The sequence below is a fragment of the Mauremys reevesii genome, linkage group 5 (genome assembly GCF_016161935.1).
Source record: "Mauremys reevesii isolate NIE-2019 linkage group 5, ASM1616193v1, whole genome shotgun sequence".
NCBI lineage: Eukaryota > Metazoa > Chordata > Testudines > Geoemydidae > Mauremys > Mauremys reevesii.
The window spans coordinates 130,692,571-130,717,224 of record NC_052627.1 but is presented as its reverse complement, the minus strand read 5'-3'; the positions used below and the strand labels follow the sequence as shown (position 1 = coordinate 130,717,224).

The window sequence follows — 24,654 nt, the reverse complement described above, 5'->3', positions numbered from 1 at the left end:
CCAATCGAGGGGACCGGAAACTTCCCTCGGATGGGAATTTCCATTTCGTCCGAGAGCTGGATAAAAGCGGCCGGGGTTTTCCCAGCTCGGCTGCTTAGCAAGCCAGGGCACCTGGGGACAGAAAAAAGCCAAAGCAGGACCGGACCACGACAGTCCATCCCTACCCACTTAACACATCCTTCCTACTGGGGGTCCTGCGCCCAAGCACCCCAGAGTCCCCCTCCTGTGTAGTCACTGCACCAAGCCGCCCTGCTTTTGCTTAGCTCCTCCCATCCCTTTGCACGGCCCCTCGGAGGCCAGGCCAGGCCAAGCCAGCTCCGCGGGCCCCCGCCTCCGACGGAAACGCTGCAAGCGATCAGCAGGCCCTGCCAACAAAGCGCTTGATGGACGTCTGGAGAGAGGCAGCGCGGCCAATGGGCGGCTGAAGCTCGGGGCCCGGAGAGGGCGGGCTTAGAACGTTCCCCGGGAGGGAGTGCGCGAGAGAGGCCGCGCGCGCGCGTCTGTCTGTCTGTCTGGCGCTCCTGGTGGGCTCTTCCGCTGCCGCTGCCCGCACGCAGGTAAGGAGCGGCGCCCCTCCCCCTGCCGGTCGCCGCCCCGGAGCCCTCTCTCTGCCCGTGAAGCCGGGTGTCATTGGACGAGGCCGGATTTTGCAGCGGGGTCTGGCTTCTCAGATGCTCCCTTAGGTTTGCAAATGACCTCTCTGCTCGGAGCAGCCCCAGCTAAAGGAGGGAGCACGGAAAGGAGCTGGTGGGCCCCCTTTGTTTTGCAAAATGCTTGTTGGCTCTGCTGAGCGGAGGGGAGTCTGAAGAAAGCTGGGCAAGTTCAGAGAATCAAGCAGAGAAATTAACAAGGACATAAAATAATCTCACTGGGTCTTGTTCGCATTATGCAGAACCCTGTCCGTTCCAGGACTGGTAAACTCGCTAGCTTGTAGACCAGATAGGCATTGAGCAGTGATTAGTCATTTGCTGGGTTGATGTGGGAGTTTGCACTTGAACGAGGAAGTGCTTGTAATAAATGTAGCTGCCTTATGCAAATACTTATTGCAAAGCCCTGGCTTGCAGGCGAGATAACTGCTCTGCACTGGATGTCATAGATGCAAGTGTCAAATTATCAAGAAACCCCTGTGTTTGTCTTGGGAAGACCTGGCTGCACTTACATCACACTCCCACAAACACACTTGCACGGCCCTCTTTAGTCCCATTAATTACTCTGAATAAAGTTATGCTCCTGCACGGTTGGGGCCTACATGCGTCAAAATCGCTGCAGTTAGGTTTGAAGCAGCAGAGTGAGAATCTGCAGAGATTCCCTCCCCCCATGCAAAAATCTGTGGAAATGTATCCCCTTCTTTAGGCAGAAAGCCCACCTTTTTGTGCAAGAGTTTGTTGTGGCATTACAGCCTCAAGCTGTGCTCTCAGATCACATTAGGCTGGGCCATCATGCACTGGAGCACACTAGGGATGCTGTTGGGGAATTAAGTCAGGTGGACTGTGCACTGAATTCACTTCATTCTTGGATCAACTCAGAAAGTGAGGAGAGGACTGGTCTCCTTGATTCCGGGACTGTTGGGGACCAGTTCACCTCTGTTGTAGGCTAGGGCAGTTCTCAGGGAACTGCCAGGGGCACTTCGGTTTTTGTGGCACACAGGGAATAACTGATGCCTTGCTCCCCACATGTGACCACACATCCCAGAATGTCCCCTGAGCCAATCCTGTACCTCATAGAGAAGCTCCCAGGACAGGAGATATTTATGGGAGGGGTTGCCTTATTCACAACCCCTTTGCATTGGCAAAGGAGGTGCAAAAGGGCCAAATGAATTGTGCTCTCTGTCAGTAGTGAACCAGTCCTCTAGCATCATGTGCTTAGAGAGCCATGTTTTTAAAGAGATCCACAGCTGTGATTCTGATCACTTATGGACAAAAGAGATCCCATAAGAGATGGGTGAAAGCCCTGCAAAGCCACAGACAAATTCCAATCAGAGCATTTGCATTCTGCCTACCTGGGTTTCCCTAGTAGTTTCAAAACAGGAAGTGAAACTGCAACGGATTGGTTGTGTGTTGCCGTGGCCTCCTCCTGTATTTCCCTAGAATGCTTCAGTGCTAGCACTGACCCCGACTGACAATACTGTAACTGTACAGTCATGAATGTCTTAAAGACTCTGAGTTGCCAGACTGCACAGCACTTACACTAGACTTCTGTCTTTTAACTTTATAATTCATGTTCATCTGTGTAGATTACCATGGGATACAGTGTGCATGAGAGTCGGGACAAGGTGGTCTTTGAATAAAGCACTGGAGTGGGGGTTAAGAGCACTAGATTCAATTTCCAGCTCACCCACAACCCCTCTTGGGCACGTTGCTTAGGGAGGGATTTTCAAAGTGATTTAGGAGCCCAAGTACCATTGACTTTCTAAATCACTAAAGTGCTCTTGAAAATCCAACCCGTTTTCTCTCTCTGCCTCATTTCCCCATCTGTAGGAATGGGGACAATGCTTTGTTTTTATGTCTTGTCTATTTAGCTTGTAAGCTTTGAGGCAAGTAGTCTTAGTATGAGTATGTCTGCACTGGAGCTGCAAGTGTGATTTCGAGCTCAGCGGATATGCTAATGCACTAAAATAGTAGTGTAGCCATAGCTGCATAGGGTAACTGCCTCCAATACAGACCCTTGAGCAAGGGGTTCCTGTGAGAGGGACCCTGACAAATAAATCAATGCACCTTTAAAAAACAAAAACAAAGAAAACATGTGATATCAGGACATTATGGTTCTCATAACTTGTTTTGCACACACCTTAAACTATGGTTCTGATCCTCCCCAAATCAAAATCACCCACTTGGGATTGATCTCAGGGAATGTCTGGCACTCCCTGCCCTTTTCAGGAAATAATATTTGTAAAGTTGTTCTGGGTAAAAATTTAAGCTGGCTTGAGCTTAATTGATGAGCCAGAGCAAAACAAGGTGGGTGAGGAAGTATCTTTTATTAGACCAGCTTCTGCTGGGGTGAGGGGGAAGCTATTGAGCTTACATAGCACTCTTCCTAAGGTCAGAGAAAGTCCCTTGTGCATAGGCATCAGGGCAGGGGCTTTGTTGTGAGCCCAGGCTGTTAGCAGCCAGCCTTGAGGTGACCTGCTCTGATTGGCACCTAGGTGCTGTGGGTTTGAGTCCTGCCCTAGGCAGCCTTCTGGCTGAGAGCGTGTGCTCTCTGCCAGTCTTTTGCCAGGGCTCCCTCTGGAAATCTTGCCCTGAAAGCTGTTTTCAGTTTAAGATCCATTATCTCAAAGTGCTGTAACAGCCCCATGCAGACTTTTATTTTACCCTTAGAAGGACTGTCAAGGAAAATGGAGGAGACATGAAAGACAATGTAGGAGGTCCAGCCGGTGGTCAATGTGCTCTGGGGTGGCTGGCATGGCTTAATAGTCCCTCTGTCTTGGTCATCCCCTGCCAGCAGTAGCTTGGGTCACTCAGTGACCTGTCCATCCTTGTGACTCAGTCCTCCAGCCAGGTCACTTGGAGCATCACCCCTTTCACGGTAACAAAAAAGTCCAAACAAAACCTAAATCTAACAAACTTTATACCAGGCTTTCCGCCCCAGTCTGGGCTCAGTAGTCCCTGCTCCTTTACTCCCAAGGCTTACATCTCCCTTCCTGTCCCCTGGGTTCCAGACGGGGACCCAGCATTATGTAGCTATGGGACTGCTTGGCTCTATTGCTGCTGCTTGTCTGCAGGCACCTTTCACACAGCTGCATTGTCTTATGCTCTTTACTCCCCAGAGCTCTGTCATCTCAGGTGGCTTCCCTAGTATTCATAGCCATGCCAGCTGTTGTTAATTGACCACTTGGATGAGTCACTTAATGCCTTCCTGGCTGCTACACTGATACAGCTGCAGCACGTCTGGTGAAGACACTCGCTGCCAACGGGAGCAAGGTTTCCTGTTTGCATAATAAAATCACCCCCATAATAAAATCATGAGCAGCAGAAGCTCTGTCTCCGCCAACATAGTGCTGGGCACACTAGTGCTTATGTCAGTGTAACAGATCTCTGAGTGGGGTGGAATATTCACATCCTTGGGTTTTGCCAACATAAGCGGTAGTGTAGACCTGTCCTAAGAAGCAGCATTAGGGCAATGTAATCATGCTGCATACTCCTTGCCTGTTTCCTGAATGGTAGGACTGAGGCTATGGCTACCAGAAAGAGTCTACAGCTGTAAACTCTAGTGTAGCTGCTCTAATTACTTAATTACGCCAACCACCGTTAGAGGGCTTTCCCTCCACCCTCCCACTTCCCTAGTTCTTCTCACACAGACAGCAAGCTGCAAAAGACCAGAAGTCCAAACAATGGAATGTTTATTGGGGTTAATTTCCAGCAAGCATGATTCCAATTTTCCCACCCACTTCCTGTTTGACCCCAGTTTATATAGTAATAGTCTCAGCTATACCTTAACCAGTCATTTTACTGAAATTTAACTAACCAATCCTAACATAGTGTGACATAATTCTCTAACCAATTATATCCCTCTACCCTTATTAATTTACATCTAGCAAAATTAATTATACAGCTAACAAAAATTAAAGAACCAGACAGATTAACAATAGAAAAGTGGGGGCCATAAAGATAAAACAATACAGAAATGAGAGTTTCACAACCACAACCATTGATCCTATTGGGATCCAGGAAACCACAACCATTTATAGGTGACTTGCCAGACAGGATGCTATCAAACTACGTTTTCTTTAACCATGTTAAGATCTCTTCCTTTATCTGGTTGTGATGGGCACTATCAGGACAAGATCATCTAACATAAGAACGGCTGTACCGGGTCAGACCAAAGGTCCATCTAGCCCAGTATCTGTCTACCGACAGTGGCCAATGCCAGGTGTCCCAGAGGGAGTGAACCTAACTGGCAATGATCAAGTGATCTCTCTCCTGCCATCCATCTCCATCCTCTGATGAACAGAGGCTAGGGACACCATTCCTTACCCATCCTGTCTAATAGCCATTTATGGACTTAACCACTGAATTTATCCAGTTCTCTTTTAAACGCTGTTATAGTCCTAGCCTTCACAACCTCCTCAGGCAAGGAGTTCCACAAGTTGACTGTGCGCTGCGTGAAGAAGAACTTCCTTTTATTTGTTTTAAACCTGCTGCCCATTAATTTCATTTGGTGACCTCTAGTTCTTGTATTATGGGAATAAGTAAATAACTTTTCCTTATCCACTTTCTCCACATCACTCATGATTTTATATATCGCTATCATATCTTCCCTTAGTCTCCTCTTTTCCAAGCTGAAGAGTCCTAGCCTCTTTAATCTTTCCTCATATGGGACCCTCTCCAAACCTCTAATCATTTTAGTTGCCCTTTTCTGAACCTTTTCTAGTGCCAGTATATCTTTTTTGAGGTGAGGAGACCACATCTGTACTCAGTATTGGAGATGTGGGCGTGCCATGGATTTATATGAGGGCAATAATATATTCTCAGTCTTATTCTCTGTCCCCTTTTTAATGATTCCTAACATCCGGTTTGCTTTTTTGACCGCCTCTGCACACTGCGTGGACATCTTCAGAGAACTATCCACAACGACTCCAAGATCTTTTTCTTGACTCGTTGTAGATAAATTAGCCCCCCATCATATTGTATGTACAGTTGGGGTTATTTTTCCCAACGTGCATTACTTTACATTTATCCACATTAAATTTCATTTGCCATTTTGTTGCCCAATCACTTTAGTTTTGTGAGATCTTTTTGAAGTTCTTCACAGTCTGCTTCATAGCCCAATACCACCTTATTTCAGTGTGACTGGTTTGGAATGTGAGGATGTGACCTTGGGTTTCCCAGTTTATGGCTGCCCCTGCTGCTTAGCCAAAGGCCTTAGCCAGAGAACAAGGCCTCAGACTATCCTAGTGAGAGAAGGCCCAGACACAGGCAGACTGTGATTTTGATTCTTTGTTTTATACCTCTATTCTATAACTAGCTAAATGATAAAAATACACCTACGTTCTTAAAGTATAGGCCTTTACAGGCAGGCCTGCATATATCCTCCTCCCCACCCCCTGCATATGAGTGGTGGTAGCTGTGTTGGCAGGAGAAGCTCTGCCATGGATATAGAACTGTCCACACCTGCACTTACGTCATCATAAATGATGAAGGTAGCTAATTCACATCCTTGAGGGACATAATTTATGTCAACGTAAGCTGTAGTGTGTACGTAGCCATGGTGTGATGAAAGAAAAACAGTAGTCCTGATCAAAGTTGTTGCTTAGTAACAGGAAATGGAGTTTCAGCTTTCTGCAGTAATTCAGCCAAGAGCTCACCCCTGTCAGTTTCACCCTGCTCAAAACACTGTAGTTTATGTGAAAAAGGGTGTGAAGAAGATGTTCATATGCTAAACATTTGTCACATGCCCTTTTTAAAACAGAGCAAACCTCAAATGATATCTTCCCCTCCCCCCAAAAAAACAAACAAAAAAACCCCTGCGATAGAAAAATCAAGCAATGCACACGCAAGCTGAGGGATGTGCTGGCCACGCTTCCTGCAGCCCCCATTGGCCTAGAGCGGTGGGAGCAGCGATTGGCCGAACCTGCGGACACAGCAGGTAAGCAAACTGGCCCAGCCCTCCAGGGGCTTGGCCTGACGAGCCATGTACCAAAGGTTGCCGATCCCTGTGTTAGATGCACAGTTTTAACAGAAAAAGTTTTCATTTTTCATAGGATTTTTTCAATAAAAATTTTCTGAGCAGCTCCTATTATTATTATTATGAGACCATAAGTTCTTTTTGGTAGGGACCATCTGTTTTTCCTGTTTGTACAGTGCCTTGCACAGTGGGCCAACCTGCAATATAAAAGTTAACTAATAACAGCTGTGTGGTTGGTTTTTTTTGTTTGTTTTTTTTGCTAAATTGATCTTCTCACTCCTAGGTGCGAAGCAAAGATGGGGTTTGCTGAGGACAAGGTTTATGAGTACATTAGGGAAAACATGTCTGACTTCCATCGCACCCGGGTGCTCCAGCTGATTCGCCATCTGCCGTGTCTCTCTGATGCAGACAGGGTAATTCTTTATTCTTTAACTCTGTTTTCTTTGATCCTGCCTTGCTAGTTCAGGAACACATGTGTGGGAAAGGGGCTGGAGTGACAGTAGATATCATCCCTCCACAACTCTAACCTCCTGTCTCGCGGAACCAACAGCTTCACCCAAAACTGAAAACTGCTTAATGTGCTAGACCAGTGTTTCCCAAACTTGGGACGCCGCTTGTGTAGGGAAAGCCCCTGGCGGGCTGGGCCGGTTTGTTTACCTCCCTAGGCCCGCACTGCTTCCAGCAGCTCCCGTTGGCCTGGAGCAGCGAACCGCGGCCAGTGGGAGCCGCGATCGGCCGGACCTGCGGACGCGGCAGATAAACAAACCGGTCCGGCCCGCCAGGGGCTTTCCCTACACAAGCGGCGTCCCAAGTTTGGAAAACACTGTGCTAGATCAAAGCTTAGAACACCAGTGTACGAATAGTTGGGCAGAACAAATAGAAAACAACAAGCGAGACTGCTCTAGATTCCTGGCCAGAACTATCAGCCGTGACAGGCTGGGGATCGAACCTGTAACCTCCAGAGCTAGAAGCATGAACTGCTACAGCTTGAGCTAAAGAATCAAGTCTCTCATGAACTAGGCTCACACCCCGTATGGTGCAGGCACAGAGACAGGACACAATGCATGCTGACCAGTGGGTTGCGCTGCCAGATCCCTCATCACAGGGTGAAGTGCAGAACTAAGGCAGTCTCTTGCCAGATACAGAATTGGTAGCTGCAAACTAGAGGTGGATCCTGGGAGGCATTAAGCCCAGTCCAAATCCAGAAGGAGTGGCCATGCAGCCAGTGGGACACTGATGCCAGAATCGTAACTAGGAGGGAGCACAATACAGGCTCAGAGATTTTTTTTTTTTTTAAATATTGAAAAGTGAAGAGGGGTGGAGGTGGGGATGGGAGACACAGAGATGGCATCATGTTACCCAGGAGTCTGTCACTGGAGCAGCCATGGACACTCATGCCATGCCCAGTCCCAACCCCAGCATGACACCTGAGAAGTCTGTCTTGTTTTTAAGGAGTCTGTCTCTGTGTGTGTGTGTGGATTGTGCTGCCAATAAAGAAGAATTCTTGGCTTGAGCTCTGTGTGGTAAGAAAGAGAGAGAAAAACACTGTGTGGGAGTGTTTTGTGGCAGCTGCGTCTATAGCTGCTGCTGCTCAGTCAGGCTCCTTCTAGTTAGAGCAGGGAGCTGCTTTCTGCAGCCTGGGCTCTCTGTCTGCATCTCGGGGACAAGTTCTGCCTGAAGCACGGTTGCAGGTAACCAACCAGTGCGCCTTGCTGGTTAAGAATAGCCCATGGAATTAGGAAACCTAGGAATTGCCAGACTGGATCAGGTGTGTCTGGTCCCTGTCTTGCCTCTGACAGCGAGGAGCACCAGGTGGTTCTGAGGAAGATGCAAGAACCCTGCAGGGGACAGAGGTGGGATAGTCTGTCCCCGCAGAAAGGTCTCCTCCTGATCCCTAATAGTGATCGGCTTAAACGGTGAAGTATGAAGGTTAATATATTTTTAGGCCTGTGGCCACTGCAGCTCATGGAGACTATGGTCTTGGCATGCACGGCTCTATTCTGACTAGCAGGTGGTCTGCTGAGCCTCAGTCACTGATTTCCCCCCTCCCCCCCCTCCCCCCCCCAAAAAAAATCCTTGAAAGGTAAAGGGAGAGCCGTACAGCAGGGTTTGAAAAATAGTGCCCCTTCCTGCCCCCCCTTCCTTACTCTGTTCCCTCCTCCCTCCCTCCCTAACCGAACCTCTGCTCCTGCTGTTCTCCAGCCTTGGCTTGCTTCTGGCTTTCGCCTGCTCCAACGTCTAGAGCTCCCACTGGCTGCAGTCCTCCCGATAGGGAGGTGGGATGTAGGGTACAACATGGAGGGTGCTCGAGGTTGTGTGAGCTGTAACTGCTTCCAGCCCTCCTGCTCTGTCATCCCCCCTTTCTGAGCACCCCACTCCTGTCCTGCAGCATCCCTGCTTGTCCTGCCTCTGCGCAGACCCAGTAATGTGTTACCATCCTGCCTTGCACGTCACCTTGCTGCTTGACCACGGGACCACCTCCTAGTGCACAACACAGAACTCTGCCAAACTGCATCGCGACTTCATGACGGGGCCTCGCCTCCCTAGAGCTTCATCTCACACTGAGCAACCCTGCCAGCTGACTCCTGGCTAAATTCTTCTGCCTCGGCAGGACCCCAGGTGCTGAGCTGCCGAGAGCTTTGTCTGACTCCTGCTGGGACTGATGAAACCTCCTGTAGCCGGCCCCTTTCTCAGTGTTCTCTCCCTGCTGATTTTTAGGAAGAGATTGAAGCCTACGACGACAGGAAAGGGAACGAGTGCGCCGTGTGGAAGCTCTTCGACTACTTGAAATGCAGGAGTGGCTGGGTGAAGGAGCTCATTGAGGCGCTCAGGAAGAACAGGCACCATGATCTCGCAGACAGGGTTCAGTGCGAGTACGATGCTCACCAAGTCCGTAAGTTGCCTTGCAGTACCTGTCCCTTAGTACCTGCTGCGCTCTCTTAGCTGCCCGGCCCTGGGGCGCTCTCTAGCATCACCACGGTATCTCAATGCCTCGCAGTCTTGACTGTGAGGTAGGGCAGGGCTGTTATCCCCCAGGTCCAGGGGGGCCAGGTTGTCAGAGGGGCCTAAAGCTGCCAGTAGACACCTCGTGGGATTTGCAAAAGCACCAAAGCCAGTTTCAGCACCAAACTCCCATTGAAATCAAATAAACACCTCTGAGGATCTGGCCCTAAGTGACTTGCCCAAGTCACACTAGCAGCCTATGGCCAAGCTGGGATTTGAACTCTGGTCACCCAAGGCCCAGCCTAGTGCTGAGAATGGGCGACGTCAGGATCACTTGATGATCATCTGTTCTGTTCATTCCCTCTGGGGCACCTGGCATTGGCCACTGTCGGAAGATGCTGGGCTAGATGGACCTTTGGTCTGACCCAGTATGGCTGGTCTTATGTTCTAACCACTGGACAATCTTTCCTCCATTGAAACAATGCTGTTTCTTTCCCATTTCCTGGAAGTCTCTTTGGTGCTATCACTGCTGTCATTAGGAAGGTGTATGTTCTAAGCATACAACTCCAATCAATGGTAGAGACCAACGCCAGTAACAAAGCCTGACTCCTCCATCCCTCCTGCCCGCAGGGTTAATAAATTAACCCCAGCCTTTCACACACTTACCCCTCTCCCGACCTACCTCCTTCTTGAAAGCTTGGTGATGCATCTGCTCTGGAAGTCAGCAGGTCCCGGCTGTGCTAGCAGGTTCCAAAGCTGAGGACTTCTCCTGAAACAGCACCTGCCCCTTCCCCTTGTTAAAACCTACGAGCTGCTGGCTCCAGTCCCTCAGTTGATCTCATCTGCAGTGGCACCGCCCAAGGAGAGGGGCAGGAAGCCGGCACCCCAAATCACTGAGGTTGAATCCCACATGTAGTGTAGTTTTGTGCTGGGGTTTCTGAGTGGCCTGGAGGTGCAGCCTCATGTTGTCCGCTTTGCAGTAATTCAGACTCGAGGTGACAGAGACCTGCATAACTGTAGCGAGGTCTGGCCCCCCTTCAAGCAGGTTGTGACTTTTCCTTCCAACTGCCTGGGACAACTGGAGAGCCAACGAGACTCATCCCCAGCTTGCAGACTGGTGTCGCAAACATCCGGCAAACTCACTCAGTGCAGGGAGCAGCAATAAACCTCACCAGGTCTTGTGACTGCCTCGGCCAAGCTACAAGCGCTTGCTCATGGGCTAACGTGCGGGCCTTGTCCAAACCTCTGTCTCTGCTAGGCATGGGGTAAATGGCACTGCCACACACCAGTGGGTTGGGTAAGATGGGGAGAGAACCCTGAGCATCATCCATGTAGAAAATATGGCCTCTGGGCCCTTCACGTACTAGCAAGTCCACGTTGGATGAGCGGCGTGGTAGAATGGGACCTCATGAAGGCAAAGGGGTTCAGTGCAGGATCCTGTCTGTCCTGGCATGCTTGGCTCTGGTGCTCAAGCTAACGGTCCCTTCCAGGGACAAATGGGAGAGGTCTGGTGGCAATAAGGTCACCTTCTGGAATCCACCTGTGCGTGCCACAGCCTGGCTTTGAGCTTCCGGGGACGCTGCAAGCCCCTCTGCTCACCTGGAGCGGCGCCTGGCTGATCAGCGAGGGGGTGGAGGCTGACTTGGGAGAGGATTCTGCAGGAGGTCAATAGTTCTTGGTTTCTCTGGAGGTGATCTGTGCCCTGCCCTGCATATAGATTGTATTTGAACTCATATCTTTTTGTAATGAGCCAGGGCTTGGTGTGCCAGACAGATCTAAATGCTCCGTAGCCTAGGTGAGATGAGGTGGCGTCTCAGCCCGGTTGCTAGGGGATGTGTCCATTTCACAGGAAGTGCTGTCACAGTGACAACAAGCGTTCATTGACTGTCTCAGCTGAGAGCTGGGGCGTGAAATGAGCCATGGAGAGTGAAAACTGCTCTCTGCCTCAGAGGACACACCTCTGAGTGACGGTACCTTTGTTGGCGGTGCCTGGTTTCCCTCTGATTAGACAGAACGCTTCCCCTCTAGGGCCACTCCAGTGCCAAAGTCAGCCCCTGCTGGTACTCCCCATCTCCCATATTACCGATCACTTCAAATATTCTGTGCTCACTCTTCCTGCAGGTCCTCGGAGCAAGGCACCACTTCCTCCTGTGAATAACTCTCTGCCCAGCTACATGTCAGTTTGCTCTCAGATGCCGCTACAGACTGCTAATCCTGATCCTCGGTGCGCTGGCCCCACCTTTGCGAACAATCCCCACATGCCTCCATTGCCTAGGCAGCCAGCAAGTCTCCCAGGGTCTGGCGCACCCCTGCCTCCCCAGACTAATCCGTCTGGAGCGGAAAGCTGCCATGACCTGGGGGAATACAATACTCCTGTGCAAGAAATGGAGCCGATGGCAAAGCAAAAGGTTTGTTGGTCTCTGGGAGTGTTCTGTGGCGCTAGATCTCTTGGGTTTGGTTGACAAGAACCTGACTCTTAAAACTGGGCCGAGTTCTTGCCTGTGTCCCAGCCCCCCTGCGCTGTTCTGACTGCTCAAAGGGGCAGACCTGGCTGCCCCGCAGGGTGCGGGAGCACATTGCCAACATCCCTGGCTCCTGCACTGCTCCCATTCCATCCAAAGCAGATGCGCTTCAGCCTGGTGCACATGGTCCAGAGATTCAGGGTGTTACAGTCAGCTGCCTGATAACCCACCTTTGCCATGGGCTTGATAGAATGGGGGTCAGAAGGTAGTCTGGACCCTTCTCTCTCTTTCTCTGGCTGGTGCTGCCATTGCTCCAGCCATGGAGAAGTGGCTGCAGCATGTGCCGGGTACCCTGTCAGTCATGTTCTCTCTCCGGATGTAGCTGTTCCATTCTGCATGCCCCGGCACACGACGATTCCCTCTGGTTAAAAGGTGGTCTCGGTGCTAGGGGAGTGCTGGATTGTCACCCCGTAATTCCCACAGGCCTCGAGGCGGGGGGGAACCCAGAGTGACTCCCTCCAAGGCTGAGGAGGAAAGCTAGTCCCCATGTCCATTCGGTCCGTGCTTCTCTCCGGAGTTCAGCAACTGGGGTAAAACACCCCCTCCCAGGGGCTCTGCCTGTCGACCAGGGCTTAGGTGTAGAGGCAGCGCTATGGAGAGAGGAGTTGGACACCAGGGCTCTGTCTCCCTCAGAACACAGAGCCTGGGGGGTCTGTCTGTCCAGTGCCTCACACGAGGGAGCCCCCGTCCCTTTGGGTCCAGAGAATAACTGTCTTATGGTTTAAACACATCTTGGTTTTCCTTTCAGGTTACAGAAGATGCCCTGACCCCATGGAGGGAAGCTCCGAGTTCCCAACCCACTGGGAACGCAGCACTAGCTGATCTCAGGGCATCACAGGAAGGCAGTAACCATGGAGATGGTCTGGCCCCAGCAGCAGTCCATTTATCTCCTGGATCACCAGCGGGACACTTGCTGGCTTCTGGGGGGGTTCCCAGAGAAGAGGTGGAAGTGACTCAGCCAAGCAGACCAGTACCTGACCCGAGAGGACAGAGTCAAGACTGGGCTGGCCGCCAGCAGCATCCGGTCTGTGTGAGCGGTGGGTATTTTGGGAACATGAACCACTTGAACGTTGGGAACAGCAGAAAGGCATCCATGCCTGGAGAGCCTGTTCAGAGAGGGGAGCCGGCCGCCGCTCCTAGCCCAGAGGATTTCAAGAACCAGCCAGAAGAGGTTTACTATTCTTCTTTTGAGCGCTTTCCCCTGGCTTCCGGTGCCAACAGAGCTGTCCACGGAAATGGGCAGCAGCCTGGAGATTCGCTCCGGGAACAGAAGATTCAGGCTTTGCAGGGTTACGAGAATGGGAATCTGACAAGCAGCATGGTGGATGTTCGTGACCCTGTCCTCCTGCAGACCCAGTTTGATGCAGAGCAGAAACATGCCCAGGGGCAGAGAGACCATGGCGGAGAGAGGGATGCGTTTCCTCTACACCAAATCAGAGATTCTGCACAAAGCACACACAGTTATGGTGATGTGGGAGCCATCAAAGGAAGGGCTGACTCTAGTCCTGCAATCGGATCAGTGCCTGCCTCTCAGACAATGAGCACAATCCCCATGGATCTCAGTGAGGATGTGACCGCTCATGATTTGGGAGCATTACATCTCGGCACAATGCGCTCGGCCAGCTCCTCTGAAAAACTGGCTTCAGGCCCCTCCACTGGACCTTCCCAGGGGATCCCTGAGCAGAACCCAGATAGCGGCATCAATTCCCACTGTGGTGGACGGTCGGGAGGGTGCCTAGCAGATACCCTGGGAGTTGCCAGTGGACTGGCAAACAGCAGGGGTAAGAGCTTTCCCCCTCAGTATTCACACAGGGGCATTTAATCTGGTCCTGCTGCAAAGGGGGCAGCATCTTCAACACTGGGGATGAGCTGGGGACATTGAAACCTGTGATCAGAATTGCACTGGCTTTCAGCTGCAGTGGGAGTTGCAGTGTCTGTATAGCCACTGGCTTCTCCTACCCCCAAGCAGAATTTGTTGGGGGCGGGGCGGTACACCTAGAGGTGCATCCAACACAATGCAAGGCTGTTCTTGGTATTGTGCCACTCCCCTCCACGTGAAACTGGCTGGCCCACTCGCTGGCTAAGAGCGGCCAAAGCTGGATTCCTCACAGCTCATCAACGCTGTGGTGGGCCAAGGCCAATTCACAGTCCTCCTCCCTCCAGCGCCTGGGCCCCAGGCAAAAGTAACCTGTTAGTACAATTTCCCTGTCGGAAACAGATGTACACCCAGAACTGAGGGACAGTCTCGGCCTAGCTACACACCTGAGACTTGGGCCTGGTTTGTCAATAGGTTTGCCAACCTGCGCTGCCTTCAGTCAGGTTTGCCAGGGGAAAAACAGACCAAATGTGGTGACACCACCGGAGACCAAGCCAGATTTGGCTGTCTCGGGCTGAGTTTCGATTTGGGTTTCAACTTGGAGTAGAGGGGGGTGTTGACCTCCCATGAACCAAAACCAGAAAATGGCTCCCCATGAACCCCTGCAAAGTGGAGATGCTGGTTGTAACAAGAGAGTGAATGTGACTGTTGCTATCTGTACCAACCCAGCTGACTTCTTTACAAAGACTCTCCCCACTAGTAGGTCCAGGTTGTAGAGTTGTGTTGCGCACCAGAGCGCTGTGAGAGACGGAACCAAGAGAGAGCCCCACAGCAGCCTGGTCAGTCCAGCTGCTCCCTGTGGCCCAGGCCAAAGGGCCAAGCACCTTGCTCAGAGCCTGAAGGTACTAGAGAGAGGAGTCTGGGAGCCAGCGAGCTTAGCTACTTCATCAACATGGGGGGTAGAAACGAAAGCTAGAAGCTGGAGCCCTTACCACCTTTCAGTGGGGGAGGACGGGGAGAGGGGTGGGGCTTTGCATGGGGTTGGCAGCAGATGGATGTTACTGAGGATGCTGTGTGGCATTCCCAGTTATCTGTCTACCTGGAATTGACCAAACCTCTTAGCTCAGATTATAGTACAATGGAGGTTACTAAATGCCTGACCGGCGTCCGTTCCTTAGTGTCTCTCATTAGACCAGCGGTTCTCAAACTGTGGGTCAGGACCCCCAAGTGGGTTGTGACCCCAATTTTAATGGGGTCACCAGGGCTGGCTTAGACTTGCTGGGGCCCAAGGGCTTGGATTTTGCCCCCCCAGGGTGGCGGGACTTGGGTGGGCTCAGGCTTTGGTCCCCACTCCTGAGGTCCTGTAGTAATTTTTGTTGTCAGAAGGGGGTCGTGGTGCAGTGAAGTTTGAGAACGCCTGCGTTAGGCCCATCACCGTGTGCCCCACAGTCACACCCCCGTTCTCTTTCATGGGCCTGCTCCAAACCTCTCTGAAGTCACTGGGGGAGTGTAGACGGGCGGGCTCACCCCTGCAGCGCCTCCTGCTGGTGTCTTCCGGGAATTAGCTCAATTCAGCTCTGGAGCACCCTCTGCAGGCCGGTGATCCGCCTGTCCTCTGGCCCCCCTGGACCCAGTGGCCTCTTTCCTGGGGTGCTGTCCCCTGGCAGTAACCCCTTTCTCTCAGTCATAGGGTCTCCCCTCCCTGAGGAACCCCCCACTTACTATCCCCACCTTGCCTCAGTATATGGCTACTGCCAGTCATTGTCTAGCCCCACGCCCTGGGGCAGACTGCAGTATCAGCCTATTCATCACTGGCAAGGAGGGTTTGGACCTGCTGCCTTGGCCTACCCCTGGGCTGCCCCCTGCAACCCTCAGTACCTATTAGCCCAATGCTAGGCCACAGCCTGGGGCTTTCCAGGCTGGAGCTCCCCAGCTCCTCAGCCTTTCCCCAGCCCTGCTCCGTTCAGGTACCTTGTGTCTAACTCCCTGCAGCCAGGCCCATCTCCCTCTATAGCTAGAGAGAGACTCCTAAGCCTCTGGCTCCCAGCCTCTTTATATAGGTCAGCTGTGGCCTGATTGGAGTGTGGCCCAGCTGCAGCCACTTCCCAATCAGCCCAGCTTAGTAGCTGCTTTCTCCTGCCACCGCCCCCCCCCCCCCCCGGCTGTTTTTAACCCTTCAGGGCAGGAGCAGGGGTCCACCCTGCTACAGGGCATCTTTCCATTGACATCAGGGCCCTTTGGCTCAGACCCCTGTTGTACACGTGGTTTGTTAACAATGCACTTCATGTGTGGCAGGCCTAATGCAGAATGCCCTGCTCTCCTCCCTTTTTTTTTGTTTGGAGCAGGTATAACATTTTCCCCCTGTACAAGAAAACCAAGAAACGTGGCTTCATAAAGAGGCACCAGATAAGAGAGACTCCTTCTACCCTGGAGACTACCCCCTCCCTTGAACTGGGACTTTCCCATTGTTAATAGTGAAATATTGTGTGTGGGGTTGGGGGGGAGCTTACAACTCTCATTCCTTTCACACATCCTGATTAATACACATTGTGCCTTGTTCCCCTCCAGATCCTCAAAGCAAAGTCCAGATCCCAACTCCTGCACCTCACGTGTTACGCCCAGCTTCGACTCCTGGGTCCAGCAACATTCTTCCAACCAGTTCCCCCATCCATCCCAGTACGACTAGCATTAACAGAGTTCTCAAGCTCTCCAATGCCATGCCTGCTGTGGAATTCCCTGACCTTAGTGGCTTCTCCTCTACTGCTGTGATTCCACCTAGTTCGCCTGCATTGCCTTCTGACCCGTCAGGGCCAGCGTTCAACAGCGACCTGGGTGAGCTGAAATCTCCCGTCCAAGAGCGCGAATTGCCAACGAGAGAGACAGACAGCAGCAGCAGCAGCTCCATGCCAAAAGAGAACGTAGGTTGTCATGTGTGTTGGGGGTGTGTTCACCTTGATCCTGTTGTACACAGTGCCCCCAAATGGTCTTGTGCTGCCCGAGCTACTGTCTCCCGCAGAACTGTAGCCTTTTGGAGAGATCCTGTCTTTTAGCCTGGACCCTTTCTGCAGGTTTTTTTCTCTCCATTCTCCTTGCCCTGTCCCAGAGCTTTGTTTAAGCCGAGTGAGGTTCTAATGGTAGAATCGGGCAGCACAGTCCATAATCGTGGCCATGAAGGGCTTGAGCCAAAGCCCACTGAAGTCGGTGGAAAGACTCTCATGCCCCAAAGATTGGCAAAGCCTGTTTTGTAGGTCACCTAGTCTATCCCTCGGCATAGGGGAGTAAACAACATTGCATACTGTAGTGGCTTGTACAGTCTTCTGTGTCCAAAATGATGGGGCCTCCCCCACTTCCCTTGGTGGGTAGATCTCACAGTTAGGAAGCTTCTCCTTGGACAGCCTGGAATTTCATCTTCTTAGCTTCATCCCAACCCTCCTGGTTAGACTCCTGCGCATTGCACTGAATGCTTCCCCTCCCACCTTGGTGGTTACAATTTGCAAATGCTGGTTGGCTCAGGTGCCGAACCTTCCTCCTGGCTGTCCCCAGGGCCTTGTCTGCGCTTGGAAGTGGCCCTGATAGCAGCCGTTGGTGTGGCTGCCATGGGGCAAGACCCTATTTGCAGACAAGGGAAGTGGAGATTTGCCCCAGCCAAGCTGCTCGTTTACTCTTCTCCCCTTTGTTTGTAAATCAGTCCCTCCAGCCTCGTGCTCATTTTAGCGGCTAGTGTCTCTGTCCCGTCCCATCCCCCACAGTTTATCCACCCTTCTTCCATCTTTTCCTCACCCTCCCCATCCCAAAGGGTCCTCCTGAGCCCGGATAACTTCCTCGCCCCATCCCTCCAGCCGAGGGGAGCTAGCTACGACCTGTGTTCCCTGTGCACTTGGGCAACCGCGCAGGAGAGATTCAGATGCTGCCCAGCTGATTAGCAGAGTGTGTACAGCCGGCAGCGTGTTCAGGTGCCCCTCCCCCCATGTTCCTCCCTCCTGCAGTTGCTCCCAGGACCCTCCTGCTGGATGTACAGAGTGGGGGTGGGATGGGAGGGAGGAGGATGCTGATGTCTGGCTGTCCCCCTCCCCCAGCCCCTGTATCCCATCTCCGCAGAGCAGGGCAGAGGGGACAGCCTGGCTCAGGAGGCCTCAGAGTGTTCAGTGACTGTCTTAAAGAGACAGTGCATGGCTTTCCCCAGCAGCCAGCACACACACTATCTCTGTCACACACACACTCTGTGTCGCACACACACAGTCTGTGTCAAACACACTGTCACACACACACACACACACACCACACAGAGTCTCCTTCACACTCAGTTCCCAACACATACTTTTATTATTATTGGTACTTCCTGCAATGCACATATAGTCTCTGTAATTTTATCCTTTCAAGGTGTGTTATTTTAGTGTTTTGACTGGTCTATGCATTTCGTAATTTTTATTTCTCTTACACTTAAATTCTTTGAGTAGTGAGTTCTATAATGCCTAACCTGTCCTGGCTGGAGTAATTATCCCTATGGTAACTTTTAAAAAATATATATTATTTCTACTGGTGGCGCAGTTCCACACATACCTCGGTGCACATAAAATTTATTCTGCCCATGGATGGAAAAAATTAGAGGGAACATTGGCTACAACCCCTCCTTCTGAGCCACGCAGTGTTGGGAGGGATTGGTGTTAGCCTGGGGGCAGATTGAAGCTGGGTTTGCAGCACTCAGCCCTGAAGCAGGAGGTCGGGTGCCATCAGTGCTTCCAGTGACATGCCTCAGTTTGTGTCTAACTAGTCCCTGTTGTTGTCTCTTGAAGGCAAATCGAGTGCCAAAGCCCCCTGCTCCGAGTGTGACCCGAACCAGTCCAGGGATCCCTGGGAACACAGCTGGCACCACCGTGAGGGAGGCAGGGTGGGAGACCCAAATCACCTTGCCAGACCCCCTTGGGGGCTGCCAAGCGTTCTACAATGAGCCGGATGAAGAGGTGGAGCTCAGCAAGCCAGGCGTGCTAATCTCCACTGGAGGCGTGGAGGAGCCAGCCAAGAGGCAGCTGGAGTCACCCGAGACAAATGTCCAATATTCTGGGGAGTCTGATCGCTTTGTCTTCAGCGGCGAGTGCTCTCAGGACAGCAATCCCCTAATGATAAGCAAATCCACCAGTGCCTGTTCCAGCTCCAGCAGAGCCCAGAGGAATCAGCCTGAAGAGAATCACTACTCCTCTCGCTCTGACCACTGGCCCCCAGCTTGGGCTGCCAGCAATGGCCCAAGAAGAGACGAAGCTACCAAAACCAGCAGAGCCTCCCTTCCGCCAGAGAGCAGCAGCACCTGGGACAGCACAGCTGTGGGAACTCATGAAGTCCATGTGGTTGAGTATCCTAGCGCTGATCTGGGGGAGGCTCCCGGCCTGAGGGTTGTAACCAGTGCCTATGAAAACCCATCTCCAGCCAATTCTAGCTCCACCAGGAGGCTCTCTGGATATTCCGACTCTCCTTGGAATTCAGAAGCCCCTCCAGGAAGTTCCCCCCAGAACGATAACAGGCCAAGGCGAGACAGTGACGGGACATCCTTTCCCTTGAAGGACTATATGCTGCCAGCTGCCGTTGCTGCTTTCACGTCTGTTGTGGCTTTCCTATTCTATAAGCATCTGCGGAATTAGGAGTCGAGCAGGGTGGAGAGATTGTAGAGCATCGCTTCGTTCAGCCACAAAGTCAACAGTAAACTTCCTGCTTAGCTTTCTCTTACATGGGCATTTTAACTGGCATACTTATGACTAGTCTGGAGGGTAGAATTTCGAATGCACTATTCAGTCTTCTTTGGAAATGAGGCATGAGGCCCCAGATGCCTGACCCCCTTGTGCTCTTCTCCATCCTTGTTGTCACCAGTTGCCTTCTCATATACTTTCCTTCTCCTGCTGCACCTCAACCCCCCATGCAAGCCATCGCTGATGGACCCTTACTTGAGACAGTGAAATTTGCAACCCCTTCCACGGATGCTCATTATCGACACCTGTCTGTGGGCCGGTACAGTGGAAGGGGGTACCAAAGAGACAGGTGAAGGCTTTCTACAAGAGAGAGCATGTTGTCCTGTGAATCACAGTATTCCTACTGCCCGCTCTGAGAGAAGGAGTTCCGTTTCCTTGCAGAATCTGAAGTGTATGAACATCAAGATAGCGCAGCTGGTCTCTGCTGCTAGGTTTTGCCCAACTTTAAAATGCGGGTGCATGGAGAGGGGCTGGGCACTGTCTCCTGTGCAGGTACCTGACCAGGGATACTACCTTGAACTCAAACGTGGTCCATTGAGGGCTCTTCTGGCTTTCTCCTCCAGCTGTCCCTCATGATTGGGTCTGTGTTCACTCTCTCCTTCCTTCTTGCCATGTGTTTGTGTATGACTGACTGGAACCGCAATTCAGGATCATCTGCTCTCACTGAGTTGAATGGCTGTGCTGCTGGTACAGCTATTCACTCACGGAAGGGCTAGCATGAGGCCTGTTTGCCAGTCAGATCCCAATGGCAACTAAGCCGTTTGCACTGGGGTGAATTTCACCCTTAGCTTATACCTCACTGGCTTGAATCCAGACCAGATCAGTAACTTGGTTGTTAACATCTAATGCCTTTTCAGTGCCCTGTGTGAAATGAGCAGGGTCTGAAGATCTCCTGCTCAGCAAGTAACCAAGTTACAAAAATCCCACAGCTGGTCCCACTGATGGCAGTCCCAGCTGAGAGGCCCAGGTTTAAAATGGAGGTTAAACTACCATTCTGTATGCCTACGGGGGGACCCTCCAGCTTTGAGGCAGTGTGGGGAAGTTTGCATTGCAGCTTCCATGCTGTATCTGTTTTGTGACTAAGTAGAGAGGTCAAATTGACTGTCACCTTTCAATAGCACTAAAATCTCTCCCCATGCCTGCAGGGGACGCCATTAATCTTGTGGTTTTCCCTTCTCCTCTGAGCATACATTTCCCATACCTGTCATGCGGTGTAGCCTTAGTCAGAGCATGGGATTACATGCAAATGCAGGCGTTGCCTGTTGCAGTACTAGGTCTCCAAATTGTCTGGGCATAGTTTTACTGTAGAATCGGGCTTTAAGTGGAAATGGGGGGTGGGAATTAAGTAGTTTGAGAGAGCTCAGCCACTATCGTGGCGATAGTAATGTATGTAACTAGGGCTGTAGGTCAATTGACGCAACTGTCCAGCAGGATTCAAGGAACAGAGAATGTCTCTCCAGCTTCACTGCTCCAGCAAGGATGAGGTTTGCTCCTTTTCCTGTCGCATTGTCTCAGTAGTTTTGCTAATGAGTAGGGCCACGATTTTGGCAAGGGTATTTTATTGAAAGTCACGGGCAGGATATGTGACATAAACAATAAATCATGGATATGTATACAGGGCGAGTGTTAAGGGGTAGCAAACAGGGCAATTGCCCGGGGCCTGCGAAGCTAAGTTACAGGTGGTGGGGCTCGAGCTTTGTTTTCAGTGGAATTTTGAGGAAGTTGCAGAGGTCTCATAAAAATCACAGAATCCGTGACTGACTCAAAGCCTTACTAATGAGAAATCAGCACTATGGTAGAGTGGCCATTTATGTGAAAACTCCCCAGGTGTCAATTCTGCAAATGCTCAGGACCCGACAGTGTTCCCTGTTCCTTGCCCGACATGAAGATCATGTTATGGTAAAAGTTTTATAGTAAGTACAAAAGCCAGGAAATTCAGAGTTAGACTTCCCAGAGCAGCTGTGCCTAATCCTGGTTTTGACACTGACAACCTCTGTGGCAAGTCACTTTACCTTGCAATTTGAATTTCTCCCATCTGCAGCGTGAGGATAATAAGGTGTACCGACCGCAAAAGCGGGCTTGAGGAGCAGTTACCTGTAGTCTGGAAGCGTTACGTGGGTCAGTTCCTCAGCTGGTATAAATCAGCGTCACTCCATTGACTTGGGGCCGTCCATAGATTACACACCACATTTTTTTGTTATTGTCAAGACCCCCTTACTCCTTGTAACACTGAAACAAACATGCAAAATTCAGGACCTAATGCGTTAAGTAATTTATGGACAGACCTGTGACTGCATTGTCATTAATGGAGCCTTGTGAAGGAGTGACCCACTGGCTGGTGTGCATAGGAGAGTTCGTTCCTCTGATGCCCCCTGGCAGCAGCCTCTTTTGACGTTGTGCGGTCCACTTCCTCCCATGACTTAGGCCTCTGGACAGATCACGTTCAGTCATAACCCTTTCAGGATACCAAAACCACAGGTCCCCAGACATACAAGTAAACACCACATTCCCCTCTATCTTCAGGCCCCCTTTCTATGCTCATGTCCTTAAGCCTTCTGCTGGGGTCCTCAAAATGGAGACAAGTCAAACAGTACTAACTCAACTGTCTCCAGCCCACGCGTGCTTACCGTGTTGGTTCCTCACTAAGTCCTCTTTCATCCCACCACAGCGAGAGACTTCCCCTTCTGCACAATCTATTCACTTCTATCCCACCACTGGGATTTCCTGTCCCCCTGCAGCCTACCTGACATCCTCACCCTTCTGGGCCTCTCTCTCTCTTCCTGCAGGACTGCCACTGGGGTGGGCCCTGCTCAACATCTGCCAGACATACCGCTTCCCGAGGTGGACCCAGACAATGCTAAATGGGGCCTTTGCTCCTTTGATCTTTTCCAGGGTTCTGTTCACTTGGGGAAAGGGGTAGAGGTTTGCACCATCACCACAGCCCTAGACCAGCCCTGTGTGACAATCCTGTTTACACCAGCTGAGGATCTGTGCCATTAGCGTTAAAGTCTTGCCAAAAAATAAACACAATATTGTAAACACAATGAGGAGTCCTTATCGCACCTTAGAGACTAACTAATTTATTTGGGCATAAGCTTTTGTGGGCTAAAACCCACTTCATCAGATGCAGGAGGTGAAAAATACAGTAAGCGGAATACATACTCTAGCACATGAAAAGATGGGAGTTGCCTTACCAAGTGGGGGGTCAGTGCTAATGAGCCAATTCAATTAAGGTAGAAGTGGCCTATTCTCAATAGTTGACAAGAAGGGGTGAATACCAAGGGAGGGAAAATTACTTGTGTGGTACTAACGAGGCCAATGCAATCAAGGTGGTCCATTTCCAACAGTTGACAAGAAGGTGTGAGTATCAGCAGAGGGAAAATTACTTTTTGTAGTGACCCATCCACTCCCAGTCTTTATTCAGGCCTAATTTGATGGTGTCCAGTTTGCAAATTAATTCCAGTTCTGCAGTTTCTCATTGGAGTCTGTTTTTGAAGATTTTTGTTGAAGAACTGCCATTTTAAAGTCTGTTATTGAGTGTCCAGGAAGACTGAAGTGTTCTCTGGCTGGTTTCTGAATGTTACAATTCTTGATGTCTGATTTGTGTCCATTTATTCTTTTGCATAGAATGGCAGTTCTTCAACAAAAATCTTCAAAAACAGACTCCAATGAGAAACTGCAGAACTGGAATTAATTTGCAAACTGGACACCATCAAATTAGGCCTGAATAAAGACTGGGAGTGGATGGGTCACTACAAAAAGTAATTTTCCCTCTGCTGATACTCACACCTTCTTGTCAACTGTTGGAAATGGACCACCTTGATTGCATTGGCCTCGTTAGCACCACACAAGTAATTTTCCCTCCCTTGGTATTCACCCCTTCTTGTCAACTATTGAGAATAGGCCACTTCTACCTTAATTGAATTGGCTCATTAGCACTGACCCCCCACTTGGTAAGGCAACTCCCATCTTTTCATGTGCTAGAGTATGTATTCCGCTTACTGTATTTTTCACCTCCTGCATCTGATGAAGTGGGTTTTAGCCCACAAAAGCTTATGCCCAAATAAATTAGTTAGTCTCTAAGGTGCGATAAGGACTCCTCATTGTTTTTGCTGATACAGACTAACACAGCTACTGCTCTGAAACCTGACATAATATTGTGTTAGCATTTGCACCAACTTTTTCATACCTAGTTGTTTGTCTCTCGATTATGGGAGTGCTCAGAGTACTACTTCATGCCTGGGCCGTGTAGTGCTGAGAACTATGCCTAGGTCTGCTCCAAAGAGCTTATAAGGTGTATTTTTGTTAAAATAATATTTAATGTAGAAATGGGATGTCTAGGAGCTGGCTCCAGTTGAGGTTTCATTGTAGATGGATGCTGCAGCAAGTTGCATGCTGGGATACTGCACCAGAAAGGCAGACCTCACCAAGCCATGTCACAGAAGAAGTGTTATGGAATCTGAGGGAAGGAGCATTCAGCCCTGTGCCTGTAGTCCACTACACTAGGCTGCAATTCCTCCCATGCACGGTGTTGCAACACCCTATTCCAGTGGTTCTCAACCTTGGGTCTGGGGGCCACGAGCAGGTTTAAGGGGTCCACCAAGCAGGGCCACCATTAGACTTGCTGAGGCCCAGGGCTGAAGCCCCACCATAAGGGGCTGAAGCCTGGGGCCTCAAGCCCCATCACCCAGGGCTTAAGTCAAATTCTGAGCAACTTCGCTTTGTGGGGACCTTCGTGGCGTGGGGCACTGGGTAGTTGCCCTGCTTGCTACCCCACTAATGCCAGCCCTGGCTTTTATATCCAGAAAAACAGTGGTTGTGGCACAGGTGGGCTGTGGAATTTTTATAGCAGGGGGTCAGAAAGAAAAAGGTTGAAAACCTCTGCCTGATTTCATCCCAAAACACATTGTGCTTCTAAATTGTGTGTCCAGCATGAGGCTCTGCATAGAGAGAGGCTGGTTCCAAGATGGTGTTCACAGCTAACTATGTACCTTGTAGAAGCAGCAAAGAA

The 24,654-nt window shown here is 50.8% G+C and overlaps 1 protein-coding gene across 1 annotated transcript; it reads left to right on the top strand.

Moving 5' to 3' along the window:
- The first annotated feature begins 443 nt into the window (after positions 1 to 443).
- Positions 444 to 22,709, top strand: MAVS (mitochondrial antiviral signaling protein). The gene is made up of 7 exons (XM_039542395.1): positions 444 to 557; positions 6,908 to 7,037; positions 9,343 to 9,517; positions 11,689 to 11,975; positions 12,838 to 13,870; positions 16,474 to 16,823; positions 18,699 to 22,709. The coding sequence occupies exons 2-7, from the start codon at positions 6,921 to 6,923 to the stop codon at positions 19,536 to 19,538; spliced, it is 2,802 nt and encodes a 933-aa protein (XP_039398329.1). The 5' UTR covers positions 444 to 557; positions 6,908 to 6,920; the 3' UTR covers positions 19,539 to 22,709.
- Positions 22,710 to 24,654: the final 1,945 nt, after the last annotated feature.

Excerpts from the sequence above, each read along its gene's own strand:
- MAVS (XM_039542395.1), top strand. The coding sequence starts at position 6,921 with ATGGGGTTTGCTGAGGACAAGGTTTATGAGTACATTAGGGAAAACATG. Across the intron at positions 13,871-16,473 it reads TGGACTGGCAAACAGCAGGG|ATCCTCAAAGCAAAGTCCAG; the intron begins GTAAGAGCTTTC and ends GTTCCCCTCCAG. Across the intron at positions 16,824-18,698 it reads GCTCCATGCCAAAAGAGAAC|GCAAATCGAGTGCCAAAGCC; the intron begins GTAGGTTGTCAT and ends TGTCTCTTGAAG.